Here is a 20,730-nt window from a genome sequence, read left to right on the forward strand (position 1 = left end):
ACGGCTATCGTAGGCAGGAACCTCGCGGAGTGATATGTACTGTGCTTCAACATAATATTACCGTATTGTGTGTGTATAACCTCTTTTTAGGTTTTGTGGATATTATACATGGTTATGCTGAGGATATGTCGGCCAATTTCCACTGGAAATGCCTTTTGGTTAAACTGTCAGCAAGGAATTTGCACTGTTACATTTTTATATAACTTTAATGCACATAAAAAAACAGCTGCTTGTTTAAGTGAACATACATTGATGGGGTTTTTTGCACTAATGAAGTTGTGGAACTTTGTTAATGACTTCTCTCAGTTCTTGGCTGAAATAATGCCAAAGTATGACAAGGTTTTAATCCTGGGTGATAAGAACATTCATGTGTGTTGTCCTACTAAACCATTGGCAAAGGACTTTTTAAACCTACTTGATGCTTTTAATGTTTTGCAGTCTGTCACTGGTCCCACTCATAAACATGGACACGCTCTCTAGAGATGGTGCCACCTTGTGGTATGGCATGAAACTACGTTAACTTACAGCAACAGCTGCTTATCATTACATCCTCCTTTTTTTCCTTTTCTTTTTTAATAAACACATCACCAAACATATGCGAGTCAAACAACAAACATTAAACAATATTTCAGATGGCACAAGCATAACCTTTGCTCCAGACCGACTGGAGTGGAGCTCGGGCCAGAGGATGTGCTCTCGCTGGCGGCATGCCTACTGCAGCGGTGGGCGCTGGTCTCTTGACAGTTGGCAGAGCAAAACGCAAAGCAAAACGCTGCACAGGAAAACTTGAAATTCGCGCTCCCCGGGCAGCCTACACACCAACTGCGCGGTGGAGGCTAACACCAACAGGGGCAGTTGAGCTAAGTTCACGTTGGCAGACAACGGAGCTAACTAGCAGCAGCTAGCTAGCCCAACTCAGCAGAAGTGTTCTCAGCGAGATGAAGAACTGAAGGATGACAGCGGCTATTTGCGCAGGCATCTTAAAGTCATCTGCCTTAAAGGCGTGAATAAAGGCTTCTTCAGCCAGGACACGCGAGGGCGTGATATCCCATACGTATGTGTTGTACCGAGTGAATGGACTGAAAGGGAACAAGGATATTTGGCATGTGTTACCGGCACCAGACCTAGGGGAATCTGGACTGGCTCACAGGCTAGAGAGCACTGCGTAGCCAAGTATGAACAAACTGTGGATTGGAGTGGAGAGGACACCGAAGTTAGCGTCTTGCTCAGGCCAGAGTTCATTTATTTCTGCAACATATACACAATACAAATCACACTAGACCATGCATTCTTCCCATAAAACAGATTTCATAAACAAAAATAAAGTTACAAAAAGCATTCTCTGAAAAGCAAAAAAAATACAAACTAATTCAAAAAAACTTTACATACTCACAACTTAAACAAAACACTCGTGGCTAAAGCATAACAACATACCAAAATAACCCATCTCTCATTCACACAACCTTTCCCCACATTCGCGCCATATATGCTATTACTTTTGAACATGGCGTCCCCGGAACGCAACACAACATGGCGGCAGACGACTGCAAATGTTGTTTCACCAACGAAAAGCTTTCCCCTTAACACATGTACTCAGTACTGTTTGGCTAATAATAAAACAAACACTACAACACATTTTCTGAAGTCGCAGGTTGCCACTGTCATAGCATATACTTATAGTGCTATGTAACGTAATAGCATTATGCTGATGATACACTAATAATACCACAAAACAACATCATCACAATCATCCCAAAATATGGCCAAATAGTTGTTACTCAACTTACATGACATTCACAACCGGTTCGGTAACATAAAAGTTTGTTTGTCAGTACCTGCGGATTAATAGAGAGGACACCGAAGTTAGCGTCTTGCTCAGGCCGGAGCTCGTTTATATCTGAGCTGCACATGCGCGGAGCCTATAGCTACAGTCTCTCTGGTAGTTCCACAGCAGTGCAAGAACACCATCTACTGGCATAATGAAATATAACTTTGGCCTGGCAACGCATAACAATGTCAAAATAGGTCATAATAATAAACAAAAAATAAGGGGGTATTTGGTTTTCTTACAAAATAAACATGTAGCCTTTTCCAACCTGCTACACATGCATACTGGAGCAGCCAGGGATTGAACTACCAACCTTCCAATTAGTAGGTAGAGCCACAGCCACCCAAACCTTAGTGTATTAACTTGAATGGAGTGCACTAACCCTGTGAATGACAGCGTTAGCCATGACACTATGAAGCCACTAATATACAGATTATAGATCAAACATAATATCTAGGCAAAATAAATATTACAACACATTACTAAAAACAGACCCTTAAAGTTTAAACACAAGTTGTTTATGTGATATTGTGATGTCTGTATATGTGTGTTGATCATATTCAATCTGACAAGCAGTTTATATCCTTGAATCAGCTGTTTTTTTCTTCTTCTCAGTCTCTCTACTCTCATTTTATTAATAGCAGACATATTAGGCTGTTATTTGTCTCTAATTGGATATTTTTCTGTGAACAGTTCCCAGTAAGCCCACTGTGACCCTGCAGCCATCCTGGACTCAGATATACAGCGGTGAGACAGTCACTGTCAGATGTGAGATTCAGGGAGGTGAAGGAGCTCAGTGGACGTATGAATGGAGAGCAGCCAAGTTAAACACACCTCCAACATCCAATGAATACAGAATCATCAGAGCTACTGAGTCTGACAGTGGAGGATACAGCTGCCGGGGCAGAAGGGACTATTTCTTCACAGAGTGGAGTGATATCATCACACTGACTGTATCATGTAAGTTGGAGAAACTTAATCTGAAGTCATTTGTTGAAAATTATTATAGTGTTATTAGTAAAATGTGTAGTATTATTTGTTACAAAATTGTGTATTATTTGTATTATGCTGTAGTCAATTCAATATTTAATATCTGTGTACAGTATTTAGTTTTAAATCAATCCATAAAGGTTTCAGGTTTTGGTTAAAGAGTGTGGACACATGAGCAACATGTGCTACACGGGTTTTTTGTGAAATAATGAAAAGATTGTTCTTCATTTCTCATTATTCAGGTGTCACTGAAATCACACTGGTTTAGTTTAATGTGCATGGACTCATATATCAACTAAAATAAATAAATCTTATTCATTTATATGTATATTTACATTCATTAGTGCCAGCTTTTTACAGTTTTGTCAGTTCAGAAATGTTTCCACAGTTGTCCTGGCTCATTGGGATTTGTATGGTTTAACAATTTACAAGAGAAAATATCAATGTATTTATATTAATCTCACTCAGTCTCATTTACTTTTATGTTCTTTTTCTAAACTGAACTGCAGATAAACCAAAGCCCACACTGAGCGCTGACAACACAACTCTTCCAGTAGGGGGCAGTGTGACCCTGACCTGCTCTGTGAACCCATCATCATCATCATCTGGATGGATATACTTCTGGTACAGGGATAATATCCTACTGAATTTCTCCTCGTCTGATGGACAACTCAGTGTCTCACAGGAAGGACTCTACAAGTGCAAAGGAAAAAGAGGAAACCCAGCTTACTACACAGATGCAAGCCAAGAAGTTCAAATTAACAAAACCAGTGAGTTTGGATTCAGCAATCATGAATAATTTCATGATCTGCATTCATATGATTGCAAAACTCAAAATATTGATGGCTACTTAAAATTGTTTTTTATTTAAATGTTTGAATGAATAGGGCCAGCCAGTGCTGTTGTAACAGTGCAACCCGACTGGCCCACATTATACAGTGGAGAAATGATCACTCTAAGCTGTGAGATCCAAGGAGGAGACACTGAGTGGGAGTATGAATGGAGAACTACCAGCTCACATAAACCATCAAACCAAAGTGAACTCAGAGTAGATTCTACTTCTCCATCTAACACTGGTCACTACAAGTGTAGAGGCAGAAGCAAAAGGGCTCAAGATCATATAACTGAGTGGAGTTTTCCTTTAAATTTGACAGTATCACACAGTAAGTAAAATCATAATCCATTCAGATAATAGTTCAATTTTTTGGCGCTAACATGCTAAATATGCAGCATACAGGCAGTGTATTTATGGATTTGCATGTATTTGATCGTCACTCCAAGAATTTCCCAACAGATAAACCCCGTCCTGTCCTCACTGTGTCTCCATCATGGCTGAGTCCTGGAGCCTCAGTAACTCTGAACTGTGAGGTTGAACATCCGTCTGCAGGATGGAGCTTCTACTGGTATAAAGCTGTTCCTGATCTATCAGAGAAATCCTCCAGTTATGAGCTGCTACCTGATGGCAGTGGGACTGCACAGGACTCCTACATCATTCATGGACAGACACACACAGCAGGATATGTGTGCAGAGCTGGAAGAGGAGACCCAGAGTATCACACTGATCACAGTCAACCAAAGTTTGTCTGGTCTGCGGGTGAGGAATTTTTAAATTAACTGTCAATCTTATAAACATTTGGCTCTAATTAACTGTTCTGCATGCACTCTTTTCTTTCCTTAATTATCATGATTTGTGAAAGAAAAGACATGACGTATCCAACTGTTAGTCACATGAATTTTCTGTGTGCTATTCTACTTCTTTATTTCTCCCCAGGGAGTTTTTAAACTGGTACAGCATCTGTAAATTTAAGATCATAAATGAAATTAACATAAAGAAATAAAGTGTTATCGAGAGAAATATTAGAAAGAGCAAAGAGCACATGTAATTAATGCCATGTGTACATATGGAAAAAGTCCAATACAACAAGTCAGAATGACAAAATGAAATACGATAGTTCATATATGTGAAGATCACACACAAAAGGAAGGAGACAAATATAATGTTACTATAGGACTATAAGACAAGGACATTTGTAACCCTTATTTGTCTCATAAGGGTTACAAATGTGGAGGATGTCTGTAGGTCAGGTCATCTACTAATAAGAAGGTTGGTGGTTTAATGCCTTGCTCCCTGGATTTTCAGTCAGGTTTCAGAGCTCATCACAGCAGAGAATCAGCTTTAGTGAAGGTTACAAATGCTCTTCTTATGGCGTCTGAAGGTGGACTCATCTCTGTGCTTGTCCTACAAGACCTCAGTGCAGTGTTCGATACTGTTGACCATAATATCCTATTAGAACGACTAGAACATGCTGTAGGTATTAATGGTACTATGCTGCAGTGGCTTGTATTATATTTATTTAATAGATTCCAAATTGTTCGTGTAAATGGAGAGTCCCCTTCACACACTAAGTTAAATTAGTGTGTGAAGAGGATGCAGAGGGTTCAGTGCTAGGACCAATTCTGTTTATATTATACATGCTTCCCTTAGGCAGTATCATCAGAAGACAGCATACATTTTCAGGAGACAGACACTATCTCTACTTTTAAGATCAGACTTAAAACTTTCCTTTATGCTTATAGTTAGAGCTGGATCAGGTGACCCTGAATCCTCCCTTAGGCTGCAAGTTAGGCTGCAATAGACGTAGGCTGCTGGGGGACTCCCATGATGCATTGAGAATTTCCTTTTCAGTCATTTTTCTCACTCAACATGTGTTAATAGACCTCTCTGCATCGAATCATAGTTGTTATTAATCTCTGTCTCTCTTCAACATGTCTTTTGTCCTGTCTTCCTTCTCTCACCCCAACCGGTCGCAGCAGATGGCCCCGCCCCTCCCTGAGCCTGGTTCTGCTGGAGGTTTCTTCCTGTTAAAAGGAAGTTTTTCCTTCCCACTGTCGCCAAAGTGCTTGCTCATTGGGGGTCATATGATTGTTGGGTTCTTCTCTGCATGCGTTATTGTAGGGACTACCTTACAATAGCACTGTATAAATAAAAGTGAATTGAACTGAACTGAATTAATTTATATATAATTAAAAAGTAATCATTTACACACAAAATGTTAAGTTCAACTAAGTTTGATCAGCTTTGCTCTAAAAAAAACTCCTGTCTGTGCAAATGTGTAAAAGTGTTTTAAGACAACCTCTCCCTTGCTGTTGCCTGATATGCTCAGAAAAGGTCACATGTGCAGGTAACTTTACAGATTCTCAAATGTAACCTGCATCCATGTGGTAGTGGAAAATTGGGACATTGGGGCTTCATCTGTGTTTTTGTGCTATTTCAAATAAAATGTTTTTTTCCCCTAAATAACCAGAATAGTTCATCGGCCCTCTACTAAAAACATTCACTTCCCAATAACAGATGCTATACAGTAACCTATAAAGGTTATTATGTGGTTCACATGGTGCTGCTATATGTAGGACATTCTTCTGCTGGGAAAACAGGACTGCAGTCTGCAGAGGGAGAAGAAATGACGAAGCATTTTGAGATGTGAGAGAATGAACAAGAACAGAGGAGAAAAGACAAAGTTCTGACAATTTCAAAAAATCTTCAGAACTCATTGGACTAAATGTGAACCATAAGGAGAAGGCTTAACACAGTGACTGGAGATTGAGCCTGAATTATAACCCTGATTTAAGCCTTCTTACATCCTGTTTTTCAGATGTTCATTCAGCAGCGTCTCTCACAGTGAGTCCTGACAGAGTGCAACACTTCACCTCTGACTCTGTCTCACTGACCTGTGAGGGAAACTTCACTGAGTGGAGAGTGAGCAAGTTTAGTGAAAAAGGCTTTTTTTCACACTGCTGTGACTGCCAGAAACTGAGTGGATCCTCTTATAAGATCCACAGCTTACAGGAGGGTGTTACTGTGTACTGGTGTGAGTCTGGATCAGGAGAGCTCAGCAATGCAGTCAACATCACTGTACGAGGTGTGTTTAAAGTACTTCACTTTATTTCATTATTTATTTTTTGGGACAAAAATTGGAGCTGAAGATTGAATTTTATTCACTAAACTTTCCAAACTTGCTGCTACTTAATTAAATAGACAAAAAAGACCACTGGAGATGAGACTTATAACCATTTATTGAAATGCAGTTTTAATAAACTCAAAAAGCAGTGTAGTAGTGACTTCACATAATCATAGACGGCTCTGGGACAGCAGCTCTCCTAATATAGATGATACTCTGATATTTAATGACGTTTACTATGAGATAACTTTGCTTTGGTAAAACTGAGTTTTATACATGCTGTTTAATAAAGACACGGAGTAAATAAGGTTAAACTAATAAAGATGATTATATTTTACACATAAACATTTCAGATTAAACTAGGTCAACGGTCAAATTGAATATACTCTTAGTATACTCAGTGCATGACTGTCATGGTTCACTGTGTGGCAGACAGGGTTGGACTCAAACACAGGACTCGGAAACCCAGACATAAAACACAAAAGTAGCTTCATTGCTGAAATTATAACACAAGGCAGGAGCCTCTCCAACGAGAGAAACATAACTTGGAGACACACAAGGATGAAACACAGAGCATGAGGAACAATGCAACAAAGAACAAAGAGAGACTCACACAAAATATTCCCATTAGGTAGTTTGGAAGATGGGAAATGCCAGGGAACAAGACAAGGGGACGCAAATCTAAATACAGGAGACAAGAGACTACCAAAACAAAACAGGAAGTAAAAAAATATTGAGTTCAGGACTAAGACATGTGAACTTGACCCAGTGAGAGAAGATAAACAAACATGGAGACATGACTGACTGTAGAGACAAAGGAAACACAAACGATCATAAGTGAAGATTATTGAGCAACACTGAGTGTAAAAAAGTAACCACGAACAAGAAATATAGATAATATAACGAGGACTATACAAACTAAACAGAAGACGATGGAGCTCAAACACAAAACTCATGGTAACATAGAATAAACCTAAAGACCCAAAGAACAGGAGCACAAAACTATAATACAAAGATATAAGAAAAGAAAAGAAAACCCCTCAAACATCTCACACTCAAAACTATGATCGTAACTTTATATAATAAAAACATAAAACTTCTTACTGTTAAAATGGGTCTTTAATAATAAAAAGACCTTTTAAAGTTGTTTTTAGGTTCATATTGTTTTTCTTGATGTGGCCTAAACTTTTCAGATTTTATTAGATGTAGTTGGACTTCTTAGTGACTTTGTGTTTTGATCATACCTGAAACTTTAGGCTTTGGATCTAAAATCGGTTCATTTATTGTTCCATTCATCATCGGACTTGTTAGTGGAATTATCCTCGTGCTGCTGCTGCTGTGTTGCTGCAGAAAGATAAAGGGTGAGAGCTTTTCTCATCAATGATTTGATGTGACACATTTAAGGAAACTGATTACAAACCAGTGTAACAATAATTTTTAATTTTCTTTTATAGATCTTTGTTGTAACAGGTTGGCACACAAGTTTTCTTTCATTTTAAAAATAACATGAAATTATAACTATTCCTGATTAAACTACACAGTATTTATTGCATCTTTTAGTCTCACTCAGTCTCAGAGCACCAATCAAAACTCTGCTGCACAACAAAAAGCCAACAAGAATGAGGACAACGTTTACTCCTCTCTTCTTCCTGGTCAGTCCCAGAAACTATTACTTGCATCATTTTTAACACTAAGTTTGTAAACAAACAAATATTGTGAAAAAGTAATTTCTCTTCTGTTGTCTGACCTGCAGGTGATTTTCCAGTTTATGAAATAATCAGATCCTCTGGAAACACTGGAAGTGGTACAGTATAACCTCTGATAATAACAGAGCTATAAGAGATATAATGATTATAAACTGACTGATCAGATGATGTCATGTTATTATTTAAGGTGGACCAGCAGATAAGCACAGAAATGTCACATCTGCACTTGAACTTAATGTTATTGATGAGAAGACTGACTTCAGAAAATGTAAGGATATCAGGATATCATGTTTTATTAATATGTTATTGTAACTCCTACTCTCGAAATACAGATAAAAGAGAGCTGTTCTTAATTAAATGCACTAATACTGTCTGAACAGGGAGAAATGACGACCCAGACGGGAGCTCTGACTACGAGGATGATGATCATGAGACAGGCTCAGGTACAAACATACAAATACTTCACTGGATCACTAATAATCAAATGAGTTTAAGAATGAAATAAGTCACATTGTTCTTCCAGTAAAACAAGTTCAGAGTCCTGTTGGAATGACTTTCATTCATTTTATTTAGTTACATTCAACCTTTTGCTAGTTTAGCCAAATAATAAAATAACAGGACTTTGAAATTTCACAAACAAGGATAATAAAAAGGAAAATAAATATTCTTTTTTAAATATGAATGTAGAAGTTCACAAAGCAGACTCACAACATCAGCACCATTATATATTTGTTTCTGTTTTTACACTGTATTTGTTCTGATTTAGTTTCAGGTTCAGGAAGAGGACGTGGACATTAACAAAGAAACTTGTGGACAAGAACATAAAATAAATAACTGAACTTTCACCATGTTTGATAACATTTCTGCAAATGCATAAATCACTGAGTTTCAGATCATATTGAAGAATTAAACTCAGCATTGATGGAAGACTGATGAAACCATCTACTTTTGTATTAAATTCCTATTTATGTTGCAGTAACTGTATATTATCCTCCTAAGAACCTTTCATGACATGCATTTTTTAATATTGAGTCTTTTATTGAGAAAGCACGCAGTATGGCTTTGTACATTGCTTTTGTTTTCAAATTTTTAAACTTATAATTGGAAAATTACGAAAAAATAGGGGAAAAGTAAATAAAATAGCCCCACCATGACTGGAGACGGAGCAATACTGGAGGAGCATCTGGGAGAAGGATGCAACCCATAACAATGCTCAATTGCAAGTGGATCTAAGAGAAGACCACAGCAACCTCCCTGAACAAGAGCCAGTAAGCATCACATTGACAAACATTCAAAAAAGGATCTCCAGTATGAAGAGTTGGACAGCACCAGGCCCTGATATGGGTCATGCCTACTGGCTGAAAGAGCTGACTGCACTCATTGAGCTCATGGCCACACAAATGAACCAGCTGCTAGTAGCTGATACACACCCAGTCCTGATCCCCAAAGATCTCCAGAAGGGACCGGCTCCATCAACTACCTATCCTTTCCAACAATAACCTGCCTCAGTACCACATGGAAGCTCCTATCAGGCATATGAACAGGCATGTGGCTCAATACATGAGCGGTGCACAGAAAGGAACAGACCGGAATACAAGAGGAGCAAAACACCACCTCCTGGTATATAAAGCAGATGCATGTATATTCATTACTCTGATCTTCCTGCTTTTATAGGTAACATATTTGTCACCGTGGTCTTCATCCTTGCGGCCCGTAACACATGTTTATCTGATTTGAAAATATCAACAGTGTGTGTAGTGTAGATCATCTCACCGAATTGTGCTGTTGGCACATATGCAGGATTACACATCAACTAAGCATAACATTGTAAACATTCACAGGTAAATGCAATAACTCTGAATATTTCTTTATCATGGCACCTGTTACTGAGTGGAATGTATTGGGGGAAAGTGAACATTTATTCTCAAAGTTAAGTTTGTGAAGTCCAAACTTAACTATGGAAAGAACAGTGGTGAAGCAGTGACAGGGTCATGGACGGCCAAGGCTCACTGATGCGCAATTGGACTGAAGGCTAACCTGGGTGGTCTAATGCAACAGACGAGTTACTGTAGCTCAAGTTATTGAAAAAGTTCATGCTGGTTCTGATAGAAATGTGTCAGAATACACAGAGCATCACAGTTTGTTGAGTATGGGACGGCATAGCTGCAGACTGGTCAGGGTTCCCATGCTGACCTCTGTTCACTACAGAAACCACCACCAACACTCCTGTGAGCATCAGAACTGGACCACAGAGCAATGAATGAAAGTGGGCTGGTTTGATAAATCACATTTTCTTTTACATTATGTGGATAGCCAGGTGCTTGTACGTTGATTACTTGGGAAACACCAGGCACCAAGATCCACTATGGAAAGAAAGCAAGCCGGCGGAGGCAGTGTGATGTGTTGGGCAATTTTCTCCTGGGAGACCTTAGGTTCTGCCATCCATGGACCTGATCAAACCCTGATGGCTGTGGCCTCTTTCAGCAGCACAATCTGTCCTGTCACAAAGCAAAAACGGTCTAGGAACAGTTTGAGCACAACAACAAGTTTGAGGTGTTGACTTGGCCTCCAAATTTCCCAGATCTCATTCTAATCGAAACTTGTCTTAAAGTGCAAACACTGAAGGCAGTTGCTTTTCCGAGTTAGAAACAAGCTTTTCACAGTTTCACAGTTGTTTTGCAGAAACAAATAAAAACTTCTGTTGCTCCATGTTTATATGCTGTTTGTGACTCTTTCACATATGTTATAGTACAATGATGTAAACAGATCTGAGTACTAAACAACAGTTTTAATGCTTGTTGCACTGACGTCAGCTCCTGCAGGAGTTTGCTTTATATGGTTAGAAACAGATGTGTGTCGCAACACTCTCACAGTATAAATGCAGTACTGCTTAACAACACTGGGTGATGCACATCTCACTTTTTGTGAGATGTGCACAAAAAGGTGTTTTTCAGACTTGTTGTGATACTAAACAGGAAATGATCAACTCGATGTTTAAACTGAAGCAAAGAGGAAATAAACATAATAATTATTAATATATGTTTCAATAATTTCAGGCGGAGCAATCGTGGCTCAAGAGTTGGCAGTTCGTTTTGTAATTGGAAGGTTGCCGGTTCGAGCCCCGGCTTGGACAGTCTCAGTTGTTGTGTCCTTGGGCAAGACGGTTCACCCGTTGCCTACAGGTGGTGGTCAGAGGGCCCGGTGGCGCCAGTGTCCGGCAGCCTCGCCTCTGTCAGTGCGCCCCAGGGCGGCTGTGGCTACAATGTAGCTTGCCATCACCAGTGGGTGGATGACTGGTTGTATAAAACGCTTTGGTGTCCTTAGGGACTAGCAAAGCGCTATACGAATACAGGCCATTTACCATATGTTTCAATAATATCATTGATACAAAGTGGAAAAGTGAAAATACAAACAGCAAACAAAGAAAAATATGACAAACTCCAAAATAACAGACCTTAATGTTTGTGTTGACAAGATTTAAATATTGATATATGATGATGTTTTTTCTCTTGCATTTAGTGAAAAATGCACATGACACTGTGTCAGTCCAGCCACTGATCCACAGTAAAAAAAAACAACAACAAAAAACATCTGCTGTCCGTGGGGTGGTGACACAAACACACACAGAGGAAGTTGACAAACTCCATCTATGATTTTTTCACTACCTCCTACTGACCATTATTTGCATTACAGCAGTATAACAAGTGTATGATGAAAGATAAAACAATTATTTTGGACATAAATACATAAAATACATAAAATAAAAATATCACCACTCTGTCAAAATAATACTTCCTCCTCCTTCACTTAATAGACTCATCACACTTTGATTTGTATCTGAACTTGTCCTTTAGACACAGTTACAGCTACATTTATAACACACAGTGATTTATTTAGATCCTGCAACACACCACGATGTAAATAATAAACTCTGAAGTCAAAGTCTTTGTCCTTTATCGTCACATCTCTGGGAAAAATTTAACACGCAGCCAAATAATTCATCAAATAAATAATAAATGACTAAACTGCGCCCTCTGCTGTCTGCCAGCTCTCAACACATTTTTGAGTGATTATATTTGTGAGATATGTATAAAATTTTTACAACATACAACATGTAAGCCTGCTGTTTTAGAGAATAGTAAGATTAACATCAAAGTAGTTAGCTTGTACTCAGGATGATCCTCGGGGACGTGCAACTACGGTGTCAACCATCTGCAGCTGAGCACTGACTGACTTTTACTAGGAGAGAAACATCCAACATGTAGCTGCAGCTTATTTAAATGTAGTAACCTTCACATGGTACTGTGTAGCGTCTGGTAAATCTGCTTCTAGTGGAAGGTTGATAATATGTTCTGTTTATTTGGAAGAAAAAGTTCCACTTTATTTTGAAGAAACAAATAAACAAAAACAAACAAACAAAATATGCAGAGATACAGAGGAAGCCCAAATATCTTAGTTTTCCACGAGCACATGAACCCATCTTACATTTTGATCCGTTCAAAAAATGAAATTTGTTAGCATGAAATTTGTGTCAGATCCCCACGTGGGGAGTGAGTGAGAGACATGTTATGTCTATGTTAAGACATCTGTATGCACATGGGGCTTTTCGCATTTGTGAAGCTAAACTTTAAAATTTGTGTGTAGGCCTAATAATCACTATTAATTTAGGTTTGAATCTACAATTGACTCACACATGTGTGAACTCTCAAATGTTGCACATAAATAGCTGTATACGTTTGTTATACCTGAAAGGTTGTGGATCATAATCACAGACATTTGTCGCACTTGAGGCCCTGCCATGTGGTGTAGGTGATGCAGAGAGTGCAAACAGAAGGGAGACACCTGGCAGGTCTGCTAACCAGGCTAAGGAGACACTCGTACCTGCCACCCAGCATCCTTCTGACTAATGTAAGATCAATCCCCAACAACATTTATGAACTGATCCAGTTAATGTAACCCACCCCTGTGTACACGTATGTTGTACGGTAATCATTGGTCATGATTGCACTGGTGTCTTCTGTTTGGTTGTATCAGGTTTGTGTTATTTTTTATATGAAGTTGAATGAAATTTACATTAACTGTGTGTAATGAGGACCTTGGGTTTAGTTTCACAGGAAGTCTCATTTCTCAATAAAGACACATGATTGGTGGAAAAATACTGTGTGAATATTTCTGTGTGGTATAACTATAGGTGACCACATAGCTGCAGGCTCATCTGCACCATCTCTGCACTTAGAATATAACAATGATCTCATTTTATTCACACCATCAGCCTGCAGAACTGAAATGAGGAAGAACAGTTGAAGCTAACTGTGTGCTGCTCTCCTTTAGCCCCTTTAGCCCTGTTAGCTGACAGCACAGAGAGATTATAAGGACTCTGTGTCAGAGTTTTAAAAGGTCAGCTGTCTGGTTTGTGGTTGTCTTAGTCCTTAAAACATGAGAAACCACTGTACGGATTCATTTTATAAAATGACTATGGCAACATGAGTAAAAATAAAGGCATTTTGTTTCAGAAATATCTGTATAACACCATTAGATTTTCAATTGTTTACTAATAAGTTACAATACTAACAAGGAACATGGAATCCAAAGCAGACTGGTAAGAGACACTGTGACTGAGGACAAAGAGAAACTGAAGCTTGAAGCTTAGTTTTTTGCTTGTGAAGACTGTCTCTGAGTTCAGCCACATGCTGAACAGTCTTAACAAAGATGGCCTGCAGTTTATCTTCACCCTGATCACTCTTATAACCTTACTTCTCCAATTGAGAGACAATCGCTCCACTCTATTACATATGTGTAATGTGCAATAGAGTGTGTAAGGATTGACCCGTACATGTGGCAAAGTGTGTTTTGAAAAGACATTCTGGCTTCGCCGGTCACATCCCATGGCTTAGCTGTGCAGAAGTCAGTGACAGTTTGATGGGAACGTGTCTCTAAGGGGCCTCAAAGCTGGAGAGATAGTCTCTCATTCTGAAAACCAAGGGTTTTTGTTTTTGGACTTTTTCAGCTTTATTGGAAAGAGCAGTGAATACTGACAGGAAAGCAGAGGGAGAGAGCAAAGAGGATGCTATGCAGCAAAGGGCCACGGGTTGGACTCAGGCCAGCCACTCTCTGCCATACGGCAAATGGTTGCCCGCTGATCCCAGTGAGCTAAACCGGCTCCCAAAAAACCAAAGTCAGAAAGTATTCTACTGTTCTCTCATATCAAGCCTATCTCTCTACTCTGGTACATATTAAACATGCGCGGGTCCAATACCTTAAGCACATTACATGCCCACCAGATGAGGGCCCTGCCAGATGCAAAGGCCAGAGGGGCTTTCTGTCTGCAAGATACAAGACTGGCAACAAAGAGCAGGGACCAACTGAAATGGAGTAACTGCTTTGGTCAGTCCGCAAGACGCCAGGCTGACTGTGGAGATGATGCCCCGTTGGCTATTGTCGAGAACCACTCAGCACCCAGTCTCAAAGGAGGGACTGGCTGCTACAAAATGTGGACTCAGCTTACCCCGCCACTGCACAAATGTCGCAGATTTACTGATGATTTTTAAACAGATGTGTCATTAATTCCGTCAGGCTACAGCGTGACAGTCCGACCAGATTAACTCACACGCAACTGGATTCATTCTTAGAGGTTTGGATCTACGACTGAATCAATACATCAAACATGACCTCTGCAACTGTCAGTATTTTATGAACTGCACTATGTACTGTAAGGGCCCGATTATCTTTTATTAAGTCTAACTTTAGAATTTATACAGACAGTTTAAAGGGGAACTTAGTTAGTTAGTTAGTAAGTTAGTTTGACTGTTGCTTTTACTTGTTTTTGACCACTACTTGCTCGTGTCATAGTCCTGCGTCTTTGACTCTGGGTTTTGAGCTTTTAAATTCTTGTTTATTATAAGTTCTTTGTTTGGTTCTTAGTTTGTTTATATTTGGTTAATCAGTCAGTGCACTGAGCTCTTTGTTCATGTTAGGCTTCTGGATAGGTTACACTTTGTCTCCTTTGAGTTATTAGTTCCCTCCCTCCATCTTCCTGTGTCACTTTCTCCTATGTTCAGTGTTCCAGTTTGTCATTTCCTGTTTTATTTTGTAGTTATGGCTTGACTCTAATTTGACTTCCTGTCTGTCTTTTGTTTAACTTTGTCCTTTTGTTTTTACTCCTGATGTTCCCGATCAAATCAAGACTATTGTCCCACTCCCTCACATATTCCATATGTTGTTGTTGAGTTCATGTTTTCCAGATTGTACTGTCTTAATGTGGCAACCAGTCAGTCATTTGGAGAGCAGGTGGTTGTGTCTCTGTGATAGTCAAATGGTCTCCACAGTCAGTCTAGAGTCTTGTAATGAAAGCATATCCTCTTTTTTCCATTTTTTTATGTCTTGCACGGTCTTCTTGGTTCCAGTCTTCATCTTGCAGGCAGCTCCATAAATAGCTTGTTTACTTGGGATATTGGGTTGCACTGTCTCCTCTTGGGGTCTCTTAAAGAGTGACCCTGTACATAAGAATGTGTAACGTAGTGGAGAAGTTCAGTAGAGAGTCTACAGTCAATGAGGGATTATCACTCTGGTTTTAAGACTTAAAGAAGTTTCTACCTGCCCTGACTAATAGTGAAATAATTCCGGGTACATATGGAATATGTAATATATGTTTACTATCCATTCAGAGAACCCAGATTACAATGTAACCATAAATTCTGCCTTTCTGTAGCGTCCTCATGTTTTGTTTCCTGTTATTTGGGTTTGTGTATTTTGGGCTGACGTGATTTGAATAAATTATCAATTGTGTGTCTCTGAATCCAGCATTGACAGATGACTGTGATTTGTCTTTGGCATGATCACTTTTTGTCTGCTTGCCTTACAAGCTGTTTGTCAAATGCAAATGAACTTCCTCTGATAAAGCTGGAACAATATCAGTGTTATTAAATAATCATGACCCATGTTTGTGTATTTGCACAAATCTCTTAAAAAGTCTATCCAACTGGAGAGTGTTTTATTTATTTTTGATGGATGTAAGTTTTAAAACACTGAAACAAAATTCCAACAAATTCAAAAGTTGCAAATAAATTCAAGATCACACAGCAAACCTCACAATAATGAATAACATATTTGTTCTTTTGAACAACCTGCAATAACCACATGTGTGTAAAACACTGTTGTTGGTTACTGTCGGTCTCTCACAGACAGTTTTTTTAATCTAATGATAGACTGGGCCACTAAGAGAAGAGGAAATGCAGCCTGTGGTTTCAGCCTGAAGTTTCCTTTGTTGTAAATGTCTTGTTTTATGTTATCAGTTCACAGCAGAGAGTTAAAAAGGAATCCAGACAAATGCAAAGTTAAAATGTTCACTTTAATTTCTCTCTGCATTTTTATACAATGTGTCATTGTGATGATGACACATTAAAGAATAAAGATGTATGTGGGCACCAAGAGAAGCTGTGAACTGAAAAACCTGAGAAACTGAGCTACACTGCACATTCATTGGGCTTGTCAATGAGGAAGTGTCCCCACCCTAAAACCTTCAGTACTTTATTGTCCTTAAACATGATGCTGCATTCAGTAACACTTGAAACTACAGTGACTGAGACCATTAATGTAACCAGAATATATTTACTGGTGTCATAAATCAGTTGAAGATCAGGGATGTTTTCTCATGGACTTCAACCAGAGGAGTCACCACCTGCTGATCAATAAAACCAATATAGATTTAAATAAAACCATCATTATTAATCCATTAGAACTTTAAGGACTGTTAACACAATGTAAAACTTCAGTTTGGTTGTATCAGGTTTGTGTTATTTTTTTATATGAAGTTGAATGAAATTTACATTAACTGTGCGTAATGAGGACCTTGGGTTTAGTTTCACAGGAAGTCTCATTTCTCAATAAAGACACATGATTGGTGGAAAAATACTGTGTTAATATTTCTGTGTGGTATAACTATAGGTGACCACATAGCTGCAGGCTCATCTGTACCATCTCTGCACTTAGAATATAACAATGATCTCATTTTATTCACACCATCAGCCTGCAGAACTAAAATGAGGAAGAACAGTTGAAGCTAACTGTGTGCTGCTCTCCTTTAGCCCCTTTAGCCCTGTTAGCTGACAGCACAGAGAGATTATAAGGACACTGTGTCAGAGTTTTAAAAGGTCAGCTGTCTGGTTTGTGGTTGTCTTAGTCCTTAAAACATGAGAAACCACTGTATGGATTCATTTTATAAAATGACTATGGCAACATGAGTAAAAATAAAGGCATTTTGTTTCAGAAATATCTGTATAACACCATTAGATTTTCAATTGTTTACTAATAAGTTACAATACTAACAAGGAACATGGAATCCAAAGCAGACTGGTAAGAGACACTGTGACTGAGGACAAAGAGAAACTGAAGCTTGAAGCTTAGTTTTTTTAAGATTGTCTCTGAGTTCAGCCAAATGCTGAACAGTCTTAACAAAGCAGGCCTGCAATTTCTCTTCAGCCTGATCACTCTTATAACCTTACTTCTCCAATTGAGAGACAATCGCTCCACTCAATTACATATTCCATGTGTAAGGATTGACCCGTACATGTAGCAGGGTGTGTTTTGAAATTCATTTAAGACATTCTGGCTTCGCCGGTCACATCTCATGGCTTAGCTGTGCAGATGTAAAGTCAGTGATGTGATGTCAGCTTTATTGGAAAGAGCAGTGAATACTGACAGGAAAGCAGAGGGAGAGAGCAAAGAGGATGCTATGCAGCAAAGGGCCACGGGTTGGACTCAGGCCAGCTGCTCTCTGCCATACGGCAAATGGTTGCCCGCTGATCCCAGTGAGCTAACCGGCTCCCAAAAAACCAAAGTCAGAAAGTATTCTACTGTTCTCTCACATCAAGCCTATCTCTCTACTCTGGTACATATTACACATGCATGGGTCCAATACCTTAAGCACATTACATGCCCACCAGATGAGGGCCCTGCCAGATGCAAAGGCCAGAGGGGCTATCTGTCTGCAAGATACAAGACTGGCAACAAAGAGCAGGGACCAACTGAAATGGAGTAACTGCTTTGGTCAGTGTGCAAGACGCCAGGCTGACTGTGCAGATGATGCCCTGTTGGCTATTGTCGAGGGTGCTGAAAAGAATCAAGAAAGAATCAAGAAAAACAAACGTTTTTAATCCCAGAGGAAAATCGAGAATACTGTATGGCTGTTTTTGGATCAATTATAAACTTTTAAAACATGGACATCCAATAAATTCAGATGACACAATGATCGTGTTTAATTTAAGAAGCAATATCAAGCAGTAATAACAGATGAAAGTACAAACATGACAGTATGTTGTTATATATGTTTTTCTTCTTCTGAGCAGGCTGTAATGTCTACATGTGTGTAGAAGACTGTTGGTGGTTACCACCTGCTCTACCACAGGCTTATTTTCATCTACTGATAGTTCAGGTCACCTAGAAAAGAGGAAATGCAGCCTGTGGTTTCAGTCTGAGGTCTTCTGTTCAGCAGATGTCTTGTTTTATGTTATCAGCTCACAGCAGATAGTTAAGAAGGAATTAAGGCACATGTAGCATTCATAATTATTACTGTTATTCCTGTACAGGCAGATCAGGTAAAAATGTGCCCTGCATACAAATGTCAAACTTCAGTTCCCACTGTGCTCTCTGAGTACACATGCCACTGTGTGAAAACAGGTAAAGGTGGAGTCACTGTGTTTATCACATACTAAAGAGAAATTAATGTTTGTGTGCATCAAGAGAAGCTGTGAAAAACTTGTTTCTCATGCTGAAAAGCAGCTGCCTTTATGAATGTCTGTATGTACATGCTGTAGCTTTACATCCATCCACCCATCCATTCTCTTATGACTTTCTGTGTCAGAGTTGTGTAGGTTGTTTGGGTTCTTTCTGTTTAGATGTTCATATATGTGTGAATTGAGTAAAGTTAGCTATATTTCTGTCTTGCTGATATGATTTTCTTGGTATTAAAACTCCAAACAAACATTAATAACTTATAAGACATAACTCTAAAGTAGTGGTGCAACGGATCAAAAGTCTCACGGGTCGGATCGGATCATGTTTTTTTCATCGCGGATCGGATCAATTTTCGAATCAGCAGAAAAAAAGAAGAAGACAAAAATTTAACTCGCCATTTACTTATTTAAGTATTTTTTTTGCCTATTAAAAAACATGAAACTCAAGACTTATTCCATGCAATTATATAAAAACAAATTAAGGTGCAATATAGGGCAGTACAGGGCTTTCTATCTACCACTCCGCTGTGGTATAATGAGCGGTCACGGTCATGGCTTTCCGTTGCCCTGGAGGTCCACTCATTTGTAGTTAGAGCAACACAAGATGCCTGGGACAGTTCAGCCATAACTTTAAACTTTTCCTGCTCATACATGCTTGGAGGGATCTTGTCACTGAAGTGGACGCGCGACGGGATATCATAGCGTGGCTCAAGCACGTTCATCATAGTTTAAACTAGTGCTGTCAGCGTAAATCTCATTAAAATGACGTTAATGCCATAACTGCATTAACGGGGCAAATCTCCGTTAACTAGTTACCGCAGATCGCCCGGGGCTGCACGGCGTCAATGCGTCAACTAACGCCTTGACTAGTTTAAACCCCTTGTTTTGCACGACAGAATACGGCCTCCCATCCGCAGCTAAACACCCCAATAGCTTTTGTAATAGCTTTAGCCCGGTCGGATTGGGCAGCAAAGGGCTGCTTAAATGCCACAAACTCCTCTGCTCCTCCACTTGGACCGCTAGCGCTGACCGTAACTATCGCTTGACAGACTGACCACGCGCACCATACACATACTTTTTTCTTCTTTTTCGAATCTTCGGATCACGTGCGTACCGAACCGTGGAGTGGGATCGGTTCGGATTAAGGATCAACCGTGATCCGTTGCACCACTCCAAAGTATAATCAGTGGTTTGCAACCTGTCATGAATTGGAGAGTTTAGGACACATAGACACATTTAGACAGGCAGAGTAAACCAAAGGCAAACTGTTATTACAACTGGAGAAAAGTCCTTAAAACAGATTCCAACAATAAAATCCATAGTATCCAGACCTGCTTGGAAAATCACAGAGGAGGTTAACAGACACTGAGAGAAAGACTGACGGGAAGACAACACAACATACACACAAGGATGATCAGGGGAAGCAGGCACAGTTGGATAACAAGATGCAGGCTGAAGATAATCAGAAAACTAGACAGGAGAGGAAGTAACTATCAAAATAAAACAGGAAGTGAGAA

General features: G+C 39.3%; 2 protein-coding genes across 2 annotated transcripts in view; both read left to right on the plus strand.

Moving 5' to 3' along the window:
• LOC116328764 (Fc receptor-like protein 5) overlaps window positions 1-20,730 on the plus strand; it is a 108,114-nt gene that overhangs the window by 28,853 nt on the left and 58,531 nt on the right. The gene's annotated exons all lie outside the window — the stretch shown is intronic.
• On the plus strand, window positions 3,549-11,127 carry LOC116313055 (obscurin-like). The gene is made up of 11 exons (XM_039607882.1): window positions 3,549-3,588; window positions 3,712-3,981; window positions 4,113-4,412; window positions 6,472-6,738; window positions 8,034-8,138; window positions 8,232-8,247; window positions 8,338-8,429; window positions 8,531-8,581; window positions 8,671-8,751; window positions 8,864-8,926; window positions 9,250-11,127. The coding sequence occupies exons 2-11, from the start codon at window positions 3,765-3,767 to the stop codon at window positions 9,279-9,281; spliced, it is 1,224 nt and encodes a 407-aa protein (XP_039463816.1). The 5' UTR covers window positions 3,549-3,588; window positions 3,712-3,764; the 3' UTR covers window positions 9,282-11,127.

This window comes from Oreochromis aureus, unplaced genomic scaffold (assembly GCF_013358895.1).
Source record: "Oreochromis aureus strain Israel breed Guangdong unplaced genomic scaffold, ZZ_aureus HiC_scaffold_90, whole genome shotgun sequence".
In the NCBI taxonomy this organism is placed as follows: Eukaryota; Metazoa; Chordata; class Actinopteri; order Cichliformes; family Cichlidae; genus Oreochromis; species Oreochromis aureus.

Excerpts from the sequence above, each read along its gene's own strand:
- LOC116313055 (XM_039607882.1), top strand. The coding sequence starts at position 3,765 with ATGATCACTCTAAGCTGTGAGATCCAAGGAGGAGACACTGAGTGGGAG. Across the intron at positions 3,982-4,112 it reads AAATTTGACAGTATCACACA|ATAAACCCCGTCCTGTCCTC; the intron begins GTAAGTAAAATC and ends ATTTCCCAACAG. Across the intron at positions 6,739-8,033 it reads AGTCAACATCACTGTACGAG|GCTTTGGATCTAAAATCGGT; the intron begins GTGTGTTTAAAG and ends CTGAAACTTTAG.